This window comes from Gymnoscopelus microlampas (assembly GCF_963454915.1).
Source record: "Gymnoscopelus microlampas genome assembly, chromosome: 12".
NCBI lineage: Eukaryota > Metazoa > Chordata > Actinopteri > Myctophiformes > Myctophidae > Gymnoscopelus > Gymnoscopelus microlampas.
Genome location: NC_139949.1, coordinates 39250281 through 39273445, shown reverse-complemented (window position 1 = coordinate 39273445; position 23165 = coordinate 39250281). Strand labels below are relative to the sequence as shown.

Here is a 23165-nt window from a genome sequence, read left to right as displayed (position 1 = left end):
AATGCTTCCAGGGCCACCATGTGACTTCTCCACTCTAGAGGATATTTTGTGCATCTTTTAGACAATATTGATTTTGCATTAAAAATGATATGTGCAACAGTTGTGTTGTGTAAATGTAATATTAACTCATACGCGAGACATGTGTCAAACTAATCAAGTTTGACCATGTACAGTAAGTAGTAGTAGTTTGTAGTCTGGAATGACTGAGGAAATCATCATTTACCCACTCAATATTCTGCATGTGCACAGGCATCACGCACATGCATACAATTATTATCTGGTTTGTAAGTGTACCCCTTCAACTACTGTGGTACACCAATGAAAAATAATGATTGCGTATTAGAATGTGTGGAGAGTGGTTAAAGGGTAAGTTTGGTGATTTTAGGCCTATGTCACTTACAGCGCTGTTTCTCAACAGGAGAGGTGGGGTGGTCCTTGATTGTTCGAAATATGCTAGTGGTCCAAGTACTATTGGTGTGTATGGGTAAAATGATATAGGACTAAATTCACCAAATACCCATTAACCAGTGTTGGAAAAAGTACCTGAAAGCCACACTTCAGTAAAAATAGAGATATCTCAGTAGAAAACTGAAAGTCACTCATTAGAATACTACTTGAGTAAAAGTCTTAGATTATCTGATATTATTATGTACTTTAGTATCAAAAGTAAGTATCTGGTACTTAATTAATTAATTAAACCTAAGTATCAAAAGTAAATGCTGTTAAATGAAGTTTATTCTGTATAGTACAGACATGTTAAAATGTCATTCCCTCATGGCAGACAAAGAGCACATGTCAGCCCATAAGAAATCCTCCTCCCTTCAATGAGTCTGACCATACGGTACAGTATATTTTAGATATGGCCATGGGTGATGATTGTTGCATCTGCTGCTGTCATCTTCCTTGGTAGCTTGGTAACATTACTGACCAGGCTGAACATGCTGACAGTAACCTCGCGTCACTGCAGGCTTTCTGGCAGTACCTGTGGAAAGGCTGGTTTCTATTATGAATTAACCAGTGTGATCCAGTCTAGAGCCCGCCTACTCTAAGATTTCTGTGTCCGGTTTGTGCAGCAGTGTTATTGTTCCCCCACATAAATGTCCAATTGAGTAGCCTTGTTTCACCGGTTGATACGAGTTAAAATAAAACATTGATATACCAAACAAAGTATTCCAAGGAGTACTTGAAGAAAGGTTCATAAGATTACATTTTGGTTGAAACAATAGCACTGCGTTTACAAACCGGAAACATATTTTTTTAATTAGGCGGGCTCTAGACTGGATCTGCTGACGGCATTAATAACGTACACTATTTTCTTTTCAAAGGGATTTTTTTCATTGGATTAGAATGCCATTGTAATCGAGATGAAAATAGACACAAATAATCATTTGAGTACAGTACACATCCTCAGAAAAAGTTGTCTAATTGTATTTAAGTACTTACCGCTTCTGCCTTTAAAAGTGATAGTGGGGGACATCACATACTATGTCCCACATTATTAGGACAACTGCTTGAACATGGTGATATTATCACCATGTTGAAGCAGTTGTCCCTGCTTCCTCCCTGAACTTTGCTCCCAAGTTATAATATAATTTTAATAATACCACTCTTACCACATTCTCCCTGTATTCCAAAGCACGCCTTTATTCTGAATAGCAAAATGTCATATTCTGGTGTGATGTATATTAAATGAAATGACAATATTATTAGATGCCGTAAGAAAACGAATGCAATACTGGAAGAAAGAAGATAAAACGAGACAGAGTATTTTGAAATGTAATAGTGTTTTATTTTTAATCTGTTCAAAAAATCTTATGATATATATTTACATATCTATTTAAACTGTCTTTCACATGGTCAATGAAGGGTAAAGTAGGTATTCATTTTATTTTTATTGTGACGTGATATGTGTTTACTGGCTGTACTTCAACCTCGGATTCTTTTCTCAGTTTGTTTGTTACTCATTTGCCTTTTTAAGTTGTAATGAGAATGCTTGAACAATCACAAATGTATACATATTTACATACAGTATGGATAGGATTCAGTGAACAACAATGTTTACAAGGAGAATAAAATTACAGAAAATATTTATCATGACATTATGACAAGTTATATCAGGACATTCCTACATTGACCACTGTTACCATATCACTACGAACCAATTATTTATGCATAAATGCATGTGAATACAAGATCTTCTGAGAAAAGGATCTGCCCTTTAAAGGCACGGCAACAGATAATTACAAATTCTGGATATTCAAATTGAAAAATTTGAAAAACAGTACTGTGATGTCACAAGTGGAAACAGTCCACCCTGGTAAACTCACTCACACTCCCTATAAACAAATACAAGGATACTTAAAACATCCATATACATTTATATACCTATAACAGTAGAGAGAGGCCTACAGAGCATTGCAAATACAGTATACCTGGTTTAGAATGCCAGAAATGTACAGTGTACATTCGTAGGCCAATAATGTACTCAAAGTACTGACCATATAGCTACATCCTCCACTTGTGATGTCATCACTGTGCAATTCCATTTTGGTACATGTACATTCACCTTTTCAGAACTTTTTGAATAATTTCCATATAATTATATGAAAAGGGAACTGATATTCTTGTTTAGATATGGACTAGTATGTCAATTTCAGAAGTTGTCCCTTATCTGTTGCCTTACCTTTAACCTCCAGTGTTGGAATATATGTTTTAATGTTACACTCATTCAGTGTGCACATATTTAACAGTTGTAAGAATGATGTTGACTCTCCCTCTTTCATATCATTAATAAGTAACCCGAGGGAAGATGCTTTTACATGTTTCATTTGTGGTGTGTTATTTCAGACTAATTCTGACTAATTTGGTTAAACTTACAGTTGGATACAAATGCACCTTGCAACACTTCTAAGGTGTAGAATAATATTAAATTATTTTGTTGCTGTCGGGTGGAAACCTTGTATGTCCAAAGTGTTGTTGTGAGTTTATAGATCTGGTATTTTTACTTCTTTTGTGCGACACTTGAATGAAGTAGGGTATGAATTTACGGGGGAAAAACATAAGAAATTGAAATATGGAGGTTTCTGCCCGACAGCAACGATTTGTATGATCTCGGGGACAAAGATGTATTTTTATTTCTTTAAACTACATTTAACATTGAACTGCATTCAATAAAAAATAATACTGATCATTCACATCGTATGGTGATTATGATTAAAGTGCCTTGATATTGCACTTGTCACATTGCACTGATATTTAAAGGTAGGGTAAGTGATTTTCTTTGGTTAAAATAAGTGTTAAATAGCTCTATATTCTGATAGTACTCATTGCTATAGAGTGTTTGTTCAGTAACAGGAGTCACCTTGTCTCTCCAGCTCTTTATAAAACAGAAAATGCATTTTTGTTTCAGTTTCACTTTCATTTCCAATTTTATCCAATCAGGATGGAGAACTCAATCAGGATATAGATTAAACAAGTGAAATTGGAAGTGATGACACTAAGAAATGAGCAGGCAAAATTGGAACTGGAACACTATAAAAATGAAGCTTACAAATGGGTACTTTCTCCTGATTGGCTGAGATTTTGACACCTACCGGAAAATGTATTTTCTCTTTATTAAAGAGCTGGAGAGACGGGGAGACTCCTGTTACTGAACAAACACTCTAAAGCAATGATTACTATTACAATATAGTGCTCTAACCTTTTAACAAAATACTTTTTGTTTTAACCAAAAAATATCACTTACCCTACCTTTAAGCACAGCTATTGAATAGTGTCATATTCATTTTGTGTACTCATACAGTGTACAATATTTGATGCCAACTGTATTGTAACATCTATGCCAGTCTTGCCATGCCATTCTGTACATCATGAGGACCACAATGTACATAACCTTATTGGTGAAGAATGGTTGTTCAAAGTCAGAATATAGCATGTTAATATATTGTAATTATTAAAGGAGCACTTCACCTATTTTCAACCATATCTCCATATAATTGGTTATAACTATTGCTCGTTATAAGATGCCGTCTACTTTGCATCGTTCATGAATTGAGTACATAGGACCACAATGGAAACAAGTCCCTAGGACTTTTTGTGTTATCCTTTTAGCCCAAATGTATGACTGTACCCTGTGTTGTTTGCATTTCTGTCTAATGAAGTATTCAATCAATCAATCAATCAATCTCATTGGTGGGCTGGACAGTAGAGAAACCTGACTGCCAATGACATCATAGATGAGGATTCCAAGCTAATAAAAAACACAGCCTTTCTCTTCCTGGAAAGATAGCATGCTGAAATAGAAGCCATTGTTCTAGCATTAATACACATTTAATAAATAAATAAACAAGTTGAAAATCTTGCAATGACGTCACTGGTATATATAGGCAGGTTTCTGAACTGTCCAGAGCCCTACTCTGAGACACAGAGCGAGTGCACTGACATGTTGCCATCTTATAAAGCATTAGTGAGGAACAATTATATGAAGATGGATTTACAATGGGTGAAGTTGTCCTTTAAATAAATACCAGAAATACCAAGCTTCTCAGGTTGGCTATAAGTCACAAGCATGATTGAATGATTTAAAACCTTTGTATGTAACCTTCAGCTCATAAGAAATTGGATTTCCTCAGATTTCAAAAATCCCTCTGTGTTATGACTATGGAGTGCTGACGCTGTTGTTTACAATATCAAACGTTCCCTGTGCATCCCTTTTCCCCCAAAAGACTGTCAAACCAGCTATTATCATTGTAAGATCCTGTGTTTTTTGACCTGCCATAGGACTCGAGTCAAATTGGTCTGCTGAAGGAGCTTCTTGACCTTCAGAAAGATATGGTTGTCATGCTGCTTTCACTGTTGGAGGGTAGAGTATTATTTGATAATGCTGATGTACTGTAGCAATTGTTGAAGTCCCACTATTTACCACATGCCTGCTTTAATCTGCGCTTTTACTTTATTCCCAGGACAGCTTGTTAGAAAAAAATCAAGACTTTGTGTTATATTGATTTGGCAATAATCGAGACAAACTTTGTGTTGAAATATAAAAGTGTGAATGCATGGAGGGGAACTTCTATAAGCTACCGCTCTACTGTGCTAAATTTTCTGTGTGTTGCGCAGGAAATGTGGTGAACGGCACCATTGCCCGTCAGATGGTGGACATGTTGGTGGAGTCCTCCAGCAACGTGGAGATGATCCTAAAGTTCTTTGACATGTTCCTTAAGCTGAAGGACATTGTGGTGTCTGACGCCTTCCGTGACTACGTCACAGACCCTCGGGGACTAATCTCCAAGAAGGACTTCCAGAAGGCTATGGACAGTCAGAAACAATACTCCACCTCCGAGATCCAGTTTCTGTTGTCGTGCTCAGAGGCCGATGAAAACGACATGATCAACTACGATGAGTTTGCCAACCGCTTCCAGGAGCCCGCCAAGGACATCGGCTTCAACATCGCGGTGCTACTCACCAACCTGTCTGAGCACGTGCCCCACGACACTAGGCTGCAGAACTTTGTCGAGCAGGCGGAGAATGTGATGAACTACTTCCGCCCTTTCCTGGGCAGAATCGAGATAATGGGCGCTAGCAGGAAGATTGAGCGCATCTACTTTGAGATCTCTGAGGTGAACCGCAAACAGTGGGAGATGCCCCAAGTCCGAGAGTCCAAACGGCAGTTCATCTTCGACGTGGTCAACGAAGGGGGCGAGTCAGAAAAGATGGAGATGTTCGTCAACTTCTGCGAGGACACCATCTTTGAGATGAACATAGCCTCGCAGATCTCTGAGGTAGAAGAAGAGGGGAAAGAGGAGGAAGACGATGAGCCGGTAGAAAGCGGAGGGGAGGGAGACGGGGGAGGCGGCAGCGGTGGGGGAGGAGATGAGGAAGGCAACGGAGAGGAGTTGCCGCCCGAATCAAGCTCGGCCTTCGTAGACTTCATCAACAGCATGCTGAGCTTCCTCGGCATCTTCACTTTCCGCAACCTGCGCAGGCAGTACCGGAGGGTGAGGAAGATGACCATCAAGGAGATCGTGGTGGCTTTGTCCACATTCTTCTGGACCATCCTGGTGGGCATACTCCACTTCATCTACAGTGTGTGCAAAGGTATCTTCATGCTCATCTGGCAGACCCTGTTTGGAGGTGGCCTGGTGGAGGGAGCCAAGAACATCACCATGACGGAGATTCTGGCCAGCATGCCGGACCCCACGCAGGACGATGTGCACGGCGACTTGCCGGGGGAGCCGGGGACGGGGGAGGAGCAGGAGGCAGGAGGGTTGACGGATACTGGAGAGAGCGGGGACGGAGAGGAGGAGGAGGAAGACTCGGGAGAAAAGGAAGGTGGCAGAGTAGCAGGGATTGATGCTCGAGGTGGTCTTGGAGACATGGGAATAGAGGCGACTATTGAGCCTCCCACTCCAGAAGGAACGCCCATAACGAAGAGGAAAAAGGTACAGGCACAAACAAAGGAAGTGGATGTACCGTCTTTGCATGCAGTGATGTTGAACATTGGTAGAACTTTATGTTGTCCTGAGCATGATTTAAGTCTAAATATTTGCCAAATCATCTTTATCCGTAGCTTCTGTGGTCAAAGAAACCTGAAGTAGTGATTCTCTTCACTGTCATTGAATGGTTTTCACCATCATGTACGTTCTACCTGATTGTCCTGCAAGCTACTCAGTAATAACTGCATGCTGTTCTTTGTTTGCAGAAACCAGAGGATGCTGATGATAGCCAGAAACCTCCTGAACCTCCTGTCGTAGTGGAACCACCTCCAGAGCCAGAGAAGGCAGAGTAAGAATCTGGGTGTTTTCATAGTTTTGAGATTGCTATCCGATTCAGCAGTTGAATGAGTGTTGAATGATGTTACTTCATTCTAAGTTTGCCACTGTGTGATTATGGTCAATTAGTTTGGATCCATTAGCCTAACAAGGTTGTTTTCTTTAGTGTTGAAACTGCAGAGAAATCTGAGAAAGAATCTCTGACCAAGGATTATATTCAAGAAGAAGCACCAAAGAAAGTGGCACCCAAGAAAGAAACTAAACCAAAGAGGCAAGAAGGGTTTCAAATTTGGACTGAACTGGATGTCCAGAGGAATAAATTAATGGTGGGTGGTCTCTCTTCCTTATGGTCTCGCTTCCTGATGTGACATCAGTACAATCTCAATGTTCACTAACGGACATCACATCTTTTATTGTTTGTTTGTTTGTTTTTTAGAACTACCTCTCAAGAAACTTCTACAACCTCCGTTTTCTGGCTCTGTTCATCTCATTTGCCCTGAACTTCGTTCTGCTATTCTACAAGGTTAAGAACTATTTAATTAGTCTATTGTACAGTACATTGTACTGACTAAGGTTATGTATACACTGTCTGCCTTTTATGAAGACAAATGCTGTTTAGAGGGATTTTTCTGCTGAAAATGACAAAGAGAAAAAAAGAAGAAGAGGGGGGCAGGGGCAGTCACGTGAGTGACTGAAACAGACTTCAATATAACTCTGTTGAACTTGACAAATATTGAAAACATAGTTTTAAACTAGGTGTAGATCTGGAAATAATCAGGATAGAGCAACTATATGGCATATTTATCACCTAATAAGATTGAGTTACCCAATCAGATGGAGTGAGCATGTGACTGATCAGCTGATCAGGAATTTGCACTCTGAGTTGTCTGCCTGAACTAGCTCTGCAGGCTTCGCATCATTAATTTCAATACATTATTAGGCCTGCCTTTAAGAAAATATAACTCCACAATAGATGTATAGCAAATACAATACGTATTTATATTGGGTAATAATAGGTTTAATATACTGTTTTGTTTGGCAGAAGAGGAGGAGGTACGCTGGGTAGTCCAGTGGGGTTCCCTCGTGTCTGATAGTGGGGCATAGTGAGATCATCAGCTCTGATGAGCAGCTTTGCATTTGTATACAATCATGATTGGACAGCTGATAAAGAGCGGTCCATGTCTGAAATTCTTTTTCTGTTTTCAACTTTTCAAAGCGCTCCATTTAGCCAAAAAAAGTCACTCTGATCAGCGCCTTTTTAGTGCCATTTTTTAAGGGGTTTTTAGGTCCCCGGACCCCAGACCCACTTTGAGAACCAATGACCTAGGTCAGTAAGACAGGGTATGTAAATAGTTGTTTATCCAAGCATAATTATACAGTACATGTAGGTGCTATTGTCCTGGGACACCGTCTCATCTGCCCATCAATATGCTCTGGACAGGTTTCTGACAGCCCGCCTGACGGAGAGGAGGAGATGGAAGGTTCCGGGATGTTTGAGGGAAGCGGGATGTTCGAAGGCTCCGGGTTATTTGAAGGCTCGGGAGAGGAGGCTGAGGGATCTGGCGGGATGGATGAAGGAGGGGATGATGACGAGGGAGAGGGCCCAGTTTACTTCTACTTGGAAGAGAGCACTGGCTACATGCAGCCCACCATGTCCTTCATCTCAATCCTGCACACCGTTATCTCCTTCATCTGTATCATTGGGTACAACTGCCTCAAGGTAGAATAACATAAGGTTACTTTAGTTATGTTTTACGGCTAACTGTAAAAGAAAAAAAGAACATACTGTAGAGAGCAGTTGTACAACCTTTTTATGTCAAGGACCCCCATCCCATCTGAAATATTTTGTGCCAGGGACAATCAGGGAAGCGGGTGCCCACACGTCTTCCAAACACAAAGATAATCGTGTTTTTTAGATATAGCATATTGTAAAGCAGGATGTATAAATCATGCTCCTGTGACACAAGAAAGTAAGTAAGTACATTTTATCTATATAGCACTTCTCTCAGAGAGAATTCACAAAGGGCTTTACATACAATAGGGATAAAAACACAACAATTCAAATAATTAAAATCAACAGAAACACAAACTGTACAATTAACACAGACGTTGCAGCTCTCAGGACGTGGGAGTCTGGGAGCTACAGACTGAAAAGCTCTGTCACCTTTGGTAATTAATCTGGTATGAGGGATTAAATAGACCCTGGTTGGCTGACCGTAGGGTCCTTCTCGGCAGAGTCAGCACATACCGTTTTAGCAGGTTGGTTAGATATGCTGGTGCTTGACTATGCAGAGCTCTATATGTGAGCACCAAGACCTTGAAACAAACCCTGAAAACAACAGAAAGCCAGTGCAAGGAGACCAGGACTGGAGTGATGTGACACCTTCGGCTGCCTGGACCTGGTTAACAGTCTGGCAGCAGCATTTTGAATTAATTGGAGGCGGTCTATGGATGCTTTACTGAGGCAGGTGAAAAGTGAGTTGCAATAGTCCAGGCGAGAGGAGACAAAGGCATGAATAATCATTTCTAACTCTGTGTGTGAGACAATAGACCTGAGCTTATAGCAATGTTCCTGAGGTGGAGAAAGCCTGATCGAAAATGACGGCAAGGTTCCTGAAGATGTCATGCTATGCTATACTGTAGTGTACATGCATTGCAACTGCAGTTAAGTATTTACTTGGAATGCATTGTTGCATTATTGTAAGTATAAGTGTAGAAGCTAATGTGCACTTTAACATTGTATTATATCACATTTAGATGATGATCAGAATGCGGCCATAGAGTGCACATAATGCACTTATGACACTTTCAAAAGTCTTAAGAACACTCATTTCAGTAAATTGTTTTTCCTCAGATTCCACTGGTGATCTTTAAGAGGGAGAAGGAACTTGCCAGAAAGCTGGAGTTTGATGGTCTGTACATTACTGAGCAACCTGAAGATGATGACATCAAGGGTCAGTGGGACAGACTGATCCTGAATGCACCGTAAGTGACAATGAAATCCTTTACAGTTTATCAAGAGAGGCCTGTCGAGACATTTTGTGGATTTTAGTTTTGTGGCTTTATTGAGACAAACTACTAACAGTTTAGGCCTTTGATTCTCAGCCTGTGGGCTGGGGGACCACTGGTGGGCCGGCAAGTGGGCCCCCAAATAATTGGCAAAACACAAAGATTTGAATTATTGATAATATAACATTAATATATTTTTTTAAACTTTTAAAAAATGAATACATTTTTTAAAAACCATGATATTCTGTCTTTAAACCCTTCAAAATATTAGTTTTCTTTGAGACTCCAATAAGTAGGAACCTATGGTATTTCCATTGATCCAAGCTGGAACACAATCAATTGAATGATCATAACATGCTTTGAAAATGCACGCTGCGCATGCAAATGCGTTTGAGATTTTCAAGAGGGCCCTGATCGAGAAAAGATTGAGAACCACTGGTGAAGGCCAATAAGGCCATTGGGGACCCCAGCACATACAAGTGAAAGTGCTTTAGTGTCCTTTTTGACATTCAGTTACATGGTTATGTATCCCTGATAGACTAAGAACATTCCGTTGAAACAGTAAACATTCAAACATCTTTGCCAAGCATATTTGCACAGTCACCATATATTCAACACACAAAGGAAACACACTCTGATATCTTAAACCAATAGAGCTAAAATGTGCTTTTTCGTTTTTCCAGCTCTTTTCCAAACAACTACTGGGACAAGTTTGTCAAGCGGAAGGTAAGATCGTTTTGAAAAGAAAATGGCTTTTCTGGTCTGTTCACATGCCACAGGGTTTTTGTTTGTTCTGCAGGCTGTGTTATTGTTATCTAATACTCTTAAGTTTATTCTTAATTAATTATAATTTTGCTTTGTGACTACACTTGCTTTTATGTCATTGTCTTGTAAACCCCTTTTGAGACATTTTATCGTTTAGGCCTGTACAAATAGAAGATGAGTTCAGTTCTATATTATCCGCATTATATGATATATATGTGTGTGTGTATACGTACATGTGTATTTATCAAATATTCTATTATAATAATCACACACACACACACACACACACACACACGCACACGCGCGCACACACACACACACACACACACACACACACACACACACACACACACACACACACACACACACACACACACACACACACACACACACACACACACACAACCTAGATTGATATGGCCATAATCTAATGTGTGTGTGTGTCAGGTTCTGGACAAGTATGGTGACATCTACGGTAGGGAGAGGATTGCAGAGCTTCTGGGAGTGGACCTGGCCTCCCTGGATGTGAGCCAGCAGTCACACGAGAAGAAGCAGGAGGAACCAGACAACTCCATGTTCACCTGGTACAGTACAGTATTAGTGATGTGTCGTTCATGATCGATTCGTTCAAAAGAACTCTTTAATTTGCCGTGAACGCGAACGAGCTCGTTCACTTTCTGAAACTGTTACGTTCACGCGCAAAGTTAAAAAAAGAAAACGGTCCCGCGATGGTGTTTTACACACATTATAAAAACACACATTAACCACTTTAGCCCTATTTTTTACCTAGGCTATTTGAAAATAGCCGATCTACAAGCTCGAGCTTGTAGATCGGCTATTTTCAAATATGTTAGTACTTTTGCTTTTGGTTCTTTAAAGGTAGGGTAAGTGATATTTTTTGGTTAAAACAAAAAGTATTTTGTTAAAAGGTTAAAATACTATATTCTGATAGTAATCACTGCTATAGAGTGTTTGTTCAGTAACAGGAGTCTCCCCGTCTCTCCAGCTCTTTAATAAACAGAAAATACATTTTTCGGTAGGTGTCAAAATCTCAGCCCATCAGGAGAATGTACCCATTTTTAAGCTTAATTTGTATAGTGTTCCAGTTCAAATTTTGCCTGCTCATTTCTTAGTGTCATCACTTAATTTCACTTGTTTAATCTGTATCCTGATTGAGTTCTCTGTCCTGGTTGGATAAAATTGGAAATGAAACTGAAACTGAAACGAAAATGCATTTTCTGTTTAATAAAGAGGTGGAGAGACATGGGAGACTCCTAATACTGAACAAACACTCTATAGCAATGAGTACTATCAGAATATAGAGCTATTTAACAATTATTTTAACCAACGCAAATCACTTACCCTACCTTTAAGTATATTTTGATGCCAAAATAATACTTTTGTACTTTTACTCAAGTATATTTTGAACACTAGAAAATAGCGTTACTGAACGAGAACGTGAACGAATCATTTGAACGAATCATTGCCGTGAACGAAATCGTTCGTTCACTGAAATTAACCTTTTTTTCCCACCACTATACAGTATATCGTTGCTGTTGTCAGGTGGAAAACCTTATATGTCCAAATTAAACGTATTATTATATTATTATTATTTATACAAATATTTTAAATACGTGAAAATAGCTTATCTACAAGTTCACAACGCATCGTGAGGCAAATTTTGAATAAATATTTGAAGTTTTTCAGAAAACTTTTTTTTTTTTTAAATCGGTCTCAGGTCTAAATGGGTTAAAATGAAGGACAAAAGAATATTTGATGACTAGGATTCATTGTTGTATCTTTACAGGCTCACATCAATCGACATCAAGTACCAGATCTGGAAATTTGGTGTTGTGTTCACAGATGGCGTAAGAAAATGACTCTGTTTTCCACAGAGTCGTGTACTCAAATCCAAATGAAGTGCTGTGATTTTTATAGATAACCTGTTTAGTTTTTTTTACTTCCAGTATACATGGGAATAATGGATAACATAATTGAGTGGCTGGCTGGTCTCTGTAGCGATTAAGCTGTCTGAAGGACTATATATAAAAAGTATACAGTGATATCAATAACAACAATTATGTATATCTAATCATCATCAATAAACTCTATCATACAGTATGGTTCGCTTAAATTATTTGTAAATCACAATAACACATTTAATTTGAAGTATAATATAATATATTATTATATTATATTAATTTATAGATGCAATGTATGCAATATGAAAATGGCAATGGTTGTGATCTCCTATTGTTTGAGCTGTCAAACAGAAGCGCTTAGACTTGGTATATATTATAACATGAAATACCTCGTTTCTACATTTGCCACCTACTGTACTGGTTTTTCTTGTCTTCACAGACTTTCCTGTATCTATGCTGGTACTTGATCATGTCTATCCTCGGGCACTACAACAATTTCTTCTACGCCTGTCATCTGCTTGACATTGCCATGGGCGTTAAGACTCTTCGCACCATCCTTTCCTCAGTCACCCACAATGGAACACAGGTCTAACATGTGTTCACACAGAAATGTTTTTCTCATTTCTAGCCATACAATACTTGTACCTAGCTATATTCTTGCAAATATTTGGCAACATAATAGTATATATATGTTAACAGTTGGATTTTTAAACTATTTATTTACATAATAAGCATCTACATGTCGCTATTTGTACTTGGATGTCAAATACAGTCCGAAAGTACAGTACGAAAAATCAAATGAGAATTCTGGAAATTTGAGACGGGAAAAGTATGGAATCATTCTGTTTTATGAATGCTAACGTACTGTTTGAGCGCGCTCATTCCTCCCGTCTGTTTTCCTGCCAGTTGATGATGACCGTGGGTCTGCTGGCTGTGGTGGTCTACCTGTACACCGTGATCGCCTTCAACTTCTTCCGCAAGTTTTACAACAAAGCGGAGGATGAAGACGAACCAGACATGAAGTGTGATGACATGATGACTGTGAGTAACACCATGAAAACACTTTAGTCCCAACCAATTTATCTCAAACATTACTGGCTGGATTGCTATGGATTTAGCTGGTTGCACTGTCAAGATTTGCTTGCAAAGCTTTTAGGATCATAGTCTTGTTTTCAAATATGTAATATTAACCCATTCAAACCGAGAAAACATCTGTCATTTTAGATTTGAACCACTTTAACCATATTTTATTCTATGTCTATTCAAAAATGGCAGATATACAAGCTCATAGTGTGTCAATTTGTGCCACGCTATGAACTTGTAGATCTACTATTTTAGAAAAATCGTATAAGTTTGTGCAAATATTATATATTGAATAATGTTTTTAAAGCGAACATTTTTTTACTCAAATCTTTGCTTCTGGGGGTCCCTGGAACAACATATTTTGAGATGGTGGTCCGCGGCCAAATACAAAAAGGAATTTAGGGTCCTTGACATGAAAAAGTTTGAGCACCACTGTTATAGCAACATACATTTTTCAGAAAACTGTTAGGATTTAGAAGACATTTTTTGAATTGGCCTCAGGTCTTAATGGGTTAAAGGAATACACTGACTGAATCCTCAGCAAACTTGTTCTTGTTTCATGTCATTTTATTAGTGCTACCTGTTCCACATGTATGTTGGAGTTCGAGCCGGTGGTGGCATTGGAGATGAGATTGGGGATCCTGCTGGCGATGAATATGAACTCTACCGGGTGACCTTTGATATAACCTTCTTCTTTTTTGTCATCGTCATCCTTCTGGCCATCATTCAGGGTGAGACATGATGCACACACGGGCTACTACACACGGGTGGTTCTCAAAGTGAGGTCCAGGGACCATCACTTTACTTTACTTTATTTGTTTATTTAGACGGGACACCGCATGTTAATGAACAATACATATCAATGTAATGTAAATACAGCGGATTTAGCAAAGATGCTAATTTACATCTGCAGTCCCCACAAAAAAACACATAAAAGCAAAAACAGGCAGACAATAGAGTACATTCATTCATTACACAGGGAAAGCAGAGCATAATACATAAATACAGGAACAGAGGTATGAAACAGGTGCAAAGTATCTACTCTATCTATTTAAGGCTAAGACAAAAAAAATGGTAGGCCTACTTGCCTCATATGTTAGTCAGAGTTCCTTGGGGTGGTTCCATTTGTATACTCTCAAAGTGACCCGCAGAAACGTTTCTGTCAGCCCTCTAGGAATTAACGCCTTACCCTCGGGGACATTCTTTGCTCTGTCCTTCCATGTGGACTCAACTGTAGCGGTAGTTTAAGAAATATGCAGGGAAACACAACCGTTGCATTCCACAGTGGGTGTGTCGGTGCCGTGGGCACATACTATACACTAAAGTGCACTAAACTGTCACACATTTGTCACATGTCTTCAACTGGGTTGCTTGCCGCATACTGTAATAAAATATGATAAAATATATATATTTGTATACATATGTTAATAATAATATACTCACGAGTCATATACACACAGTACTGAGACAGAGTGTATTGCCATTCATTTATTTATTTTCAGTTGATTGATTTATCTATCCACTATTCTTCTGCTGCTCATTTTGCCAACTGAACTGACCAAAGTTCCCCCTCTTAAGGATTAATAAAGTGTAATAAATCGTAATAAAATCTCAAGGTCCGTACACACCGGAAGCATTTATTTTGTGTGATTAATTTGCATTAATTTAAACTGCTGTTTGTGTTATGAGTACTAGACCATACCCGGTCGACGCATCCGTGGGGGGATATGCGCACATGATCTGGCAACCCGGGAGGCAGTTCGTCCCATAGCTGGGCAGCCCCGTAACCATGGCGACAGTGTTTGACACAAAAAACGCTAATAAGAAGCTGAGATTTGATGAAATTGAAAAACGGGCTTCACAGTTGTGTTCAGATGGTAATGGTCAATGGCTGTGTGCAAAATCAGAGCAATTGGTCCAGCCAGTGAGGAGAACCGGGTGTCTTCACCACTACAAACGCACAGAGGTTACTAGAATTATAGTAGGATTATAGTAGGATATCCATACTGAACATGAATATAAAGCAAGTTTTTTTTTAAACAAGGTTGATTTTTTCACCGCGAATAAAAGCATCAACCTGCTGTGAATCAAAATCACCAAAAGTCACCAACATCACCAAAACAATAGTTTGATGTGAAATAATTGAAATAATTGTCTGTCCGTCCGTCCGTGTGTCCTGTCCGTCCGCGAGCAGCTAATCTCAGGCACCGTTGGCCCGGTCACTGCGAAACTGTGCACACACGCTCCCTGGATGCCAATGCAGAACCTCTGCCCAAAATTCTTCACATGGGCCTGTTATAGCACCACCAGGTGGCCGATTTTTTTATTAAAAATTAAAACCCATTTTATATTACTCCTAAAGATTTTATCCAAACGTCATGCAAATCGGTACACAGTAACTCTATAGTCATGTGATCACCACGGATCTGTCCGATTTTCCATATTCCCTCCTGATTGGCTAAGGTTTACTGTGAATTTACAAGAGTAAAAATGTCTTGTTTTCTTAAAAACCCACCAGAAAGCAATGAATCCTTCAAACACCTCTGTTATTATGTTGTGGTTTTAAAGGCCTGATCATTGACGCCTTTGGAGAACTGAGAGACCAACAAGAGCAAGTCAAGGAGGACATGGAGGTATAGTAGTACATTTCTCTATCAGTCTACAGTTTAATACACTGGTTCTAAACACAGAGTCCGGGGACCACCAGGGGGTCCAAATGGACCCTTACAGGTCTGTAGCTCAGTGTGTGTAAAAATGTACACTCTCAGAGTTAAATGAACACAGAGACATTTTACAGTGTCCCAGAGATAATACATGGTATCAAATGGGGGGTCCGTGGCTTAATGGATATCAAACTGGGGGTGCTCGAACTAACCTAACCCTGAACTGTACTGGGACCCCAATCTACACTGTAAAATCCTCAGTGATTATTAAACTCAGAGAGTGGGTCCATTTGGTTCCTTTTGGACATTGAGAACCAATGGTTTAACCCATTAAATCCGGGAACGCATCCATGTCATTTTAGATTTCTTTGGCTATTGAAAAATAGCAGATATACAAGCGCGCCGAGTGCTTGTAGATCTGCTATTTTTGAATAGCCGAAGAAATCCAAAATGACAGAGATGCGTTCCCGAATTGAATGGGTTAATACAGTAAGCTATGTGAACAACATGATGTTTAATCATCTTAACGATGTGTTCATGTGTGCAGACGAAATGCTTCATATGTGGGATTGGAAGTGACTACTTTGACACCACACCACATGGCTTCGAGACCCATACGCTGGATGAGCACAACCTGGCCAATTACATGTCAGTATAACGTCTCTCTCACTCTCTCGTTTCCCTATCCACATGCATGCACGGCAAGGACAGTCCTGTGTGTGTGCGTGTGTGTGCGTGTGTGTGTGTACAAAATAGCTTGAGTGAATGGGTGGATTTTTTAGGACATTCATGCCCTAAAGAGATGCATACCTGTTGAGTTTAAAAGGTAAAGGTCATGGTCAAGGTACAAATAAATGTGTACCCTGTCCTCTTCATCATCATCATCATCATCTTCACCTTTATTTATACTCGGGACGGGAGTACAGTTGAGGGGCAAGCCCTCATTTCCAATGTAGCCGAGTTTACAAAATAGATAAATAGATAGACACACAACTCAAAACAGTCAACCAAAACAAAGTAACTCAATTAAAACAGGTGCAATAGCAGTTAAAATTCTTAATTGCTCTGAACTGACCAAATGATGACAAGGAGCTCAGTTTTAAAGACGTGGGGCCGCTGACAAAGAAAGCTCTGTCTGAGCATTGGAAACCTTGAGCATTAAAAAATCATTTGAGCGGGTCTGATAAGTGCTATTGTTCTGTTCCAGCATGGAACAATTATAAGCAGGGAGAATTCCAGCAATGGCTTTAAATAAAGACGGGTACCAGTGTTTATCCCGGAGAGGATAAACCTGAGTTCTCAGAAAGTGCACAACATTGACTGCAGTGTTGTGACAACTTAAGCTACAAAAGCAGTTTTTCTCCCTGAATCCCATCTATCCAGTAATGTTTGTAAACAAGAAATCCATACAGTATATACACTGTTGTCTAGCTGTGTAGTAAATGGAAGCTGAGGGCGACAGATGGTGATGGATTGTGTGGACGCTTGACGATTAAGGCATAGAACACAGGGTCAAAGTTGACAGAGAGATGATAGATAACACTGCAGATTGCTTAATTAATTGGTTGATTCAGGTGTTGTTTCCGTCGGCCTGTTATTGATAGCAGCGGTCATTATTGAAAAACAACAGACCACGCATTCAACCAAGCCGTGTAATAATCAGAGATGGGTGCGGAAGGACCTTGAAACCTCCCTGAGCCTTCGCTCTCCTCCACATTCCTGTGCTGAGAGGATAAGACTGAGAAACAATCAGCTATTTTCCACCCTTAGCCTCTCAGTGTATTTCTATTTTCTGCCATGAAGACGTTCTGCCTACTGAAGTGTTAGTAGGCAGTACTATAACTTCTATGTGTAGTGAATTAAGTACAATCTAATCTATCTAATGGTTACATATGATATTTTACATGGTATTAAACCTGTGTATCTTTTCCAGGTTCTTCTTAATGTACCTAATCAACAAAGATGAAACGGAACACACCGGCCAGGTCAGTCTGGTAGCTCAGATGATTTACATTTAAAGGAACACGTCAAGGTTTTTCAGCCTCATATATGGGTCCACTCCTCACTATTGTTTAGCAAGTAGTTTGAAGATGTCATCGGCATGTACATTTTCAAGCTCTCCACAGACTGTCTCAGAGACAGGCACAGACGGTGTGGACATTCAGTCTGTCTCAGAGACAGGCTGACAAAATCAGTGCCGTCCTATCAGTGACCATTGGTGAGGACTGATGGATGCAAAAATGTGAAGTGTTCCTTTAAAGAGCTTCATTGCAAAAAGTTATTAGAGGTTCAAGGTAGAATTTGCTCTTCCAGTGGTTCGCTCATTTTATACATTACATCCTGCTCTATCATATTGTAGGAATCCTATGTGTGGAAAATGTACCAGGAGAGATGTTGGGATTTCTTCCCTGCTGGAGACTGTTTCAGGAAGCAATATGAGGATCAGCTCTCCTAGCCGTACCGGAGACATGAGGAGGGAACGTGACATCTAAGCTACTGAATGTTTACATTGACTGTCCAAAACCAAAGCTATTTCCAGCGAGGGACAACATAACGTTGCTGTCGGCTGTCGGGCAGAAACCTCTTATCTCTTATCTTATGTTTTTTGGTAAATTAACGGCTTACTCGAACATACAAAGGCACCAAGGCATCAAAAGTGGCAGATCTGCTTCGTGCCACGTTTCGAGCTTGTAGATCTGCTACTTTTGCTATTTTTTTTTTTTTTTATCCTGAAAACATTTGGACATATGAGGTTTCCACCTGACAGAGACGAAAAGTTAAGCTTTAACCATGCCTTTATTGTGTTGCTACCACAGTAATCAATGCAGATAGGTGGACGATGTCTGAATACACCAATTCGATTTGATCACTTGCAAATAACAGTGTGGACATTCAGTCCTAAAGATCAGATTTGAGAAGCAATAGGCTCTATGCACAGCAGCCATATTGGGAATGAATTGGGCCCCTTCCTTACTTCCTTCACAGGTGTTACCAATAATACTAATTAAGGCTCTGTTCCATTTAGTGTGGCATAGTTGTTGTCTTATTTTCAAGGACCCCCATAACTCTGAGAGTGTACAAATGGAACCAAATGGACCCTCACGGGTCCATTTGGTTCCATTTGTACACTCTCAGAGTTACACACCCACCATAATAAGGGGCCATTTGGGAACCAAAATGGAGTGTTTCTAGTGAGCCAACATGCACGATATCAGCACCCTGACCAGAATGGAACAGAGCCTTCATTAGTATCATTGGTAACACCTGTGAAGGAAGTAAGAAGAGGCCCAATTTCTTTCCAATATGGCTGCTGTGCATAGAGCCTATTCAGACTTGCCTACTGTCTGAACAAAGTCCCAGTCCTAGAGTCCTGCCAGCTGCACTGAGGACATGATCTGACTTGCATGGACTTAACCAGTATACAGATGCTTTTGAAAAATATTTTAAGACCACAGCCTTTAAATGAATAATTTTCTGTACCGGATTTGAATGATTTTTTTATTTAAATCAGTGGTGTCTGTATTTATTTTATTTATTTTGTATTAAGACATTCTCATTGGACTTAGAATACAAACATGGCAAAGTGACGGAGTGATGACTTTCCCTCCACATAGCTATGCTATTAAAGATAAAAAACATTGTTTTCTTTTGTATGTGATGCCAAGAAGTGCATATGAATTAATTGCACAACATAGACAGAATATGGAAGCCTGAAGTGCCTGTTACTCGGTGTAGATGTAGTTATGTACAAACATTACAGTAGGTCCTTTTGCCTTTGTAATTAATTCATCTTTACACTGGAGCATTTGTATTAATCATTTTAAATACTGTGGTGTCACCTGGATCTACCATCATATTTTGTTATGATGTTCCTCCTACAAAGTGTGCTTTTGTCTTTTAAATTATTTGCTCTTGTTAATCAGTGCTGGTTTAAGTCTGGGAGCACCATGAATGTGCGTTATATTTTGTGCAAGAATAAACCTTATAATAACACATGAAATGGAGGTGAACTTTGTATTCCTGTTGGTTATGCAATGGTTGTGGTTATGGATAAATGTTTTCTCAATCCACTCTCATTCAGTAGGCTGTCAAGCTGCTGAAATGCTGCAGATGTGTGGAACATCCCCTCTGAACAGGGATTATTCTAAAGTATTAAAACACACATTCAGCCTCATACTCTACTTTTCATCCATCTGGTGTTTCAACTCAGCGCACCGTTAGATTTGGAGGCTGGCTGCTAGCATGAGCATCGCAGCGATACACAATGGGATTCTCCGGATGTATGGTGAGCTATTGGTTGCTTCATGGCGCTCTAGCCAGTTACACCATTTGTACAAAATAGGCACCTAAATGATATTCTCTGTTCCTTTACAGTATATTGTTTGCTATAAATCAGTTGTAAAACAGTATATTTGACTATAAATCAATTCACCTGAAATGATCACAATACAAAAACATGTGTTTCTATAACAATATTTTGATATCACAACTGTGAGTCGTGTACAATTATGACATTTAGACAATTACTTTAAACAGGGGCAGGGAGTATAGCCAGGGACTTTAAAATCCCCGAGCTAGGTCATTATAGTTTTGGTGTTTTCATTGGCCTTGTGCTTCATTTTCTGTTTTGACTTAACTTTGAATTTAGCTTCAGTAAATCTTTAAATGAATGGGGCTTGTCCGTTCATTTATGTTCTTTCATTTATTTAAAGATTATATATATTTTAATACTGTTTAATTTCAAAGTTTTATGATCAGACCTTTGAGGAAAGTACAGTACTGAAGTAATATAGTATGCGTGTACAAATGAAGTTGGACAGCTGTCTACTGATCTACCTTATTCTTAGTTGTTGTCACTACAGCCTGTGCCAGGGATTCTAGCAATGACTTCACATTATACTGTATAGATTATGAAATTAATTAAACATTATTTTCATCAGTTTTGTTTAAATGATTGCACGTGAGTAAACAATGCACATCACACTTATTGGAAATAATATTGTATTTGGCATTGTCCTACTACGCTACACTACATCCATAAAACAATAATCTATTTCCATTACATGTGTGTAGTTGACTGACATACATTAAACAAAACTGATGATGAGAACAACGTTGAAATAATTTCATAGATATAATACAGTATATATAATTTGTAGCAATTGCTGGCATGCCTCACAGGCTACAGTGACAACAGCTGAGGAATAGGCTATGTACTGTAGAATAGCTCATTCAATCCAGGAACGCGTCTACTTCATTTTAGATATGAGCTATAACCATTATTTTTTACTTTGGCTATTCAAAAATAGCAGATATACAAGCTCATAGCGCGGCACCGAGTGCCGCGCTATGAGCTTGTAGATCTGCTATTTTTGAAAAATCTTGAACATTAGTGAAAATCTTGAACACAAATTGCTTCTGGTGGTCCCTGGCACAATATATTTTCAGATGGGCGTCCGCGGCAAATGTGCAAATCTTTGAATACATATATTTTTTTAAACAACATTTTTAACTCAAATCTTTGCTTCTGGGGGTCCCTGGAACTACATATTTTACGATTGTTCGCTTGAACAATTATATATTCAATTCGATTTGCACATATTTTCACGATTTTCAAAAATAGCCAAAGACATCTAAAATGACACGGATGCGTTCTCGGATTGAACGGGTTGGTAGACCAGCTCGACTCCCAGCTGACCTAACCGTGTCCAACTTGTGTTGTGCCACAGTACAGTAACAAGCAACTAGGAGTGGTGCCAGACAGTAAATACAGCACAGATTGGATGCAGCAATTGGGTCAGACCAGAATATCAATAAGCAGAGTGAACGTACAGTTATTGAGCCTACTGTGCATCTGCTTGTTGATATTCGGATTCAGGTGTTGATATTCTTTTGTAAGCTGTTGTCATGGAATCAACAGCATAGTACCTGTTTTGTAGAGGTAGGTGTGTGTGTGTGTGTGTGTGTGTGTGTGTGTGTGTGTGTGTGTGTGTGTGTGTGTGTGTGTGTGTGTGTGTGTGTGTGTGTGTGTGTGTGTGTGTGTGTGTGTGTGTGTGTGTGTGTGTGTGTGTGCGCGGTGTCTGTGTGTGTGTAGATAGTATATCGTTTCTGTTGGGCAGAAACCTCTTATCTCCATATTTTAACTTTTTGTGTTTTTTTGTAAATGAATGCCCTCCGTGATCATCCTACAGCATCACATAAAAGTATCAAAAGTAGCAGATCTACAAGCTCGAAACGTTTGGAGCTTGTAGATCTGCTACTTTTGTAGCAGTTTTGTAACAAATTTGAATCCGGAAAAGTAACAGTTTTGGACATGAGTTTTCCACCCGACAGACACGATATGGTAAATGGTCTGCATTTCTATAGCTCCTTTGTCCAACGTGTTTTACGATATTATCCCACACACCGAAGATGGCAGAGGCAACCATGCGAGCTGCCCACCTGCTTATGGGGGAGCGGTTGTCTCGTTCAAGGACAACGTCAACACTAAGCCAGGAGGAGCTGGTTCCCAGACAGCTGCTTCACCTCCTGAGCCGCTGTCGCCCCTGATACTCTTGATCTTCTGCAATCATTTGGACTTTCTGTAATCACCGGGGAAGTAAGAATGACAGGATGTGCAATGCTTTAATCCAGAGATGCTTTTCCAATGGCACTGCACTGTATGTGCTCCCAATAATCACTGTGATGAGGACGCTTCATTCTGACAACATGCGTGGGGGTGTTGACTGTTTATGCACAGCAATGACATGGTTATCTTATGACCTTTAACCTTTATTTAGCCCGGGGATGTTTCTAGCACAGTAAAATCCTGTGTTCATCATAGCCACTTTAACATTATATACTTTGTTGACCAGGATCCCCCAGGGCTCTATCCTTGGCCCACTCATTTCTTTCCTCAACACCAAATCTCTTCACCAAAAATAGCCGATCTACAAGCTCGTAACGCATCACGGTGA

General features: G+C 39.6%; 1 protein-coding gene across 3 annotated transcripts in view; it reads left to right on the top strand.

Moving 5' to 3' along the window:
- The window catches only part of LOC311056918 (ryanodine receptor 1-like), a 115123-nt gene extending 95869 nt beyond the window's left edge, over positions 1 to 19254 (top strand). For 2 of the 3 annotated variants that reach the window (XM_084073767.1, XM_084073765.1), the window contains exons 90-107: positions 782 to 841; positions 4780 to 4861; positions 5116 to 6437; positions 6698 to 6780; positions 6934 to 7093; positions 7204 to 7290; positions 8209 to 8487; positions 9622 to 9752; positions 10460 to 10502; positions 10989 to 11125; positions 12349 to 12409; positions 12903 to 13049; positions 13370 to 13504; positions 14121 to 14277; positions 16115 to 16179; positions 16757 to 16857; positions 18143 to 18194; positions 18569 to 19254. In XM_084073767.1, coding sequence (XP_083929893.1) covers positions 782 to 841; positions 4780 to 4861; positions 5116 to 6437; positions 6698 to 6780; positions 6934 to 7093; positions 7204 to 7290; positions 8209 to 8487; positions 9622 to 9752; positions 10460 to 10502; positions 10989 to 11125; positions 12349 to 12409; positions 12903 to 13049; positions 13370 to 13504; positions 14121 to 14277; positions 16115 to 16179; positions 16757 to 16857; positions 18143 to 18194; positions 18569 to 18664 — 3198 coding nt within the window. In that variant the 3' untranslated portion in view covers positions 18665 to 19254. The remainder of the gene's footprint in view (positions 1 to 781; positions 842 to 4779; positions 4862 to 5115; positions 6438 to 6697; positions 6781 to 6933; positions 7094 to 7203; positions 7291 to 8208; positions 8488 to 9621; positions 9753 to 10459; positions 10503 to 10988; positions 11126 to 12348; positions 12410 to 12902; positions 13050 to 13369; positions 13505 to 14120; positions 14278 to 16114; positions 16180 to 16756; positions 16858 to 18142; positions 18195 to 18568) is intronic. The other variant, XM_084073766.1, reaches the window with a different exon arrangement.
- Positions 19255 to 23165: the final 3911 nt, after the last annotated feature.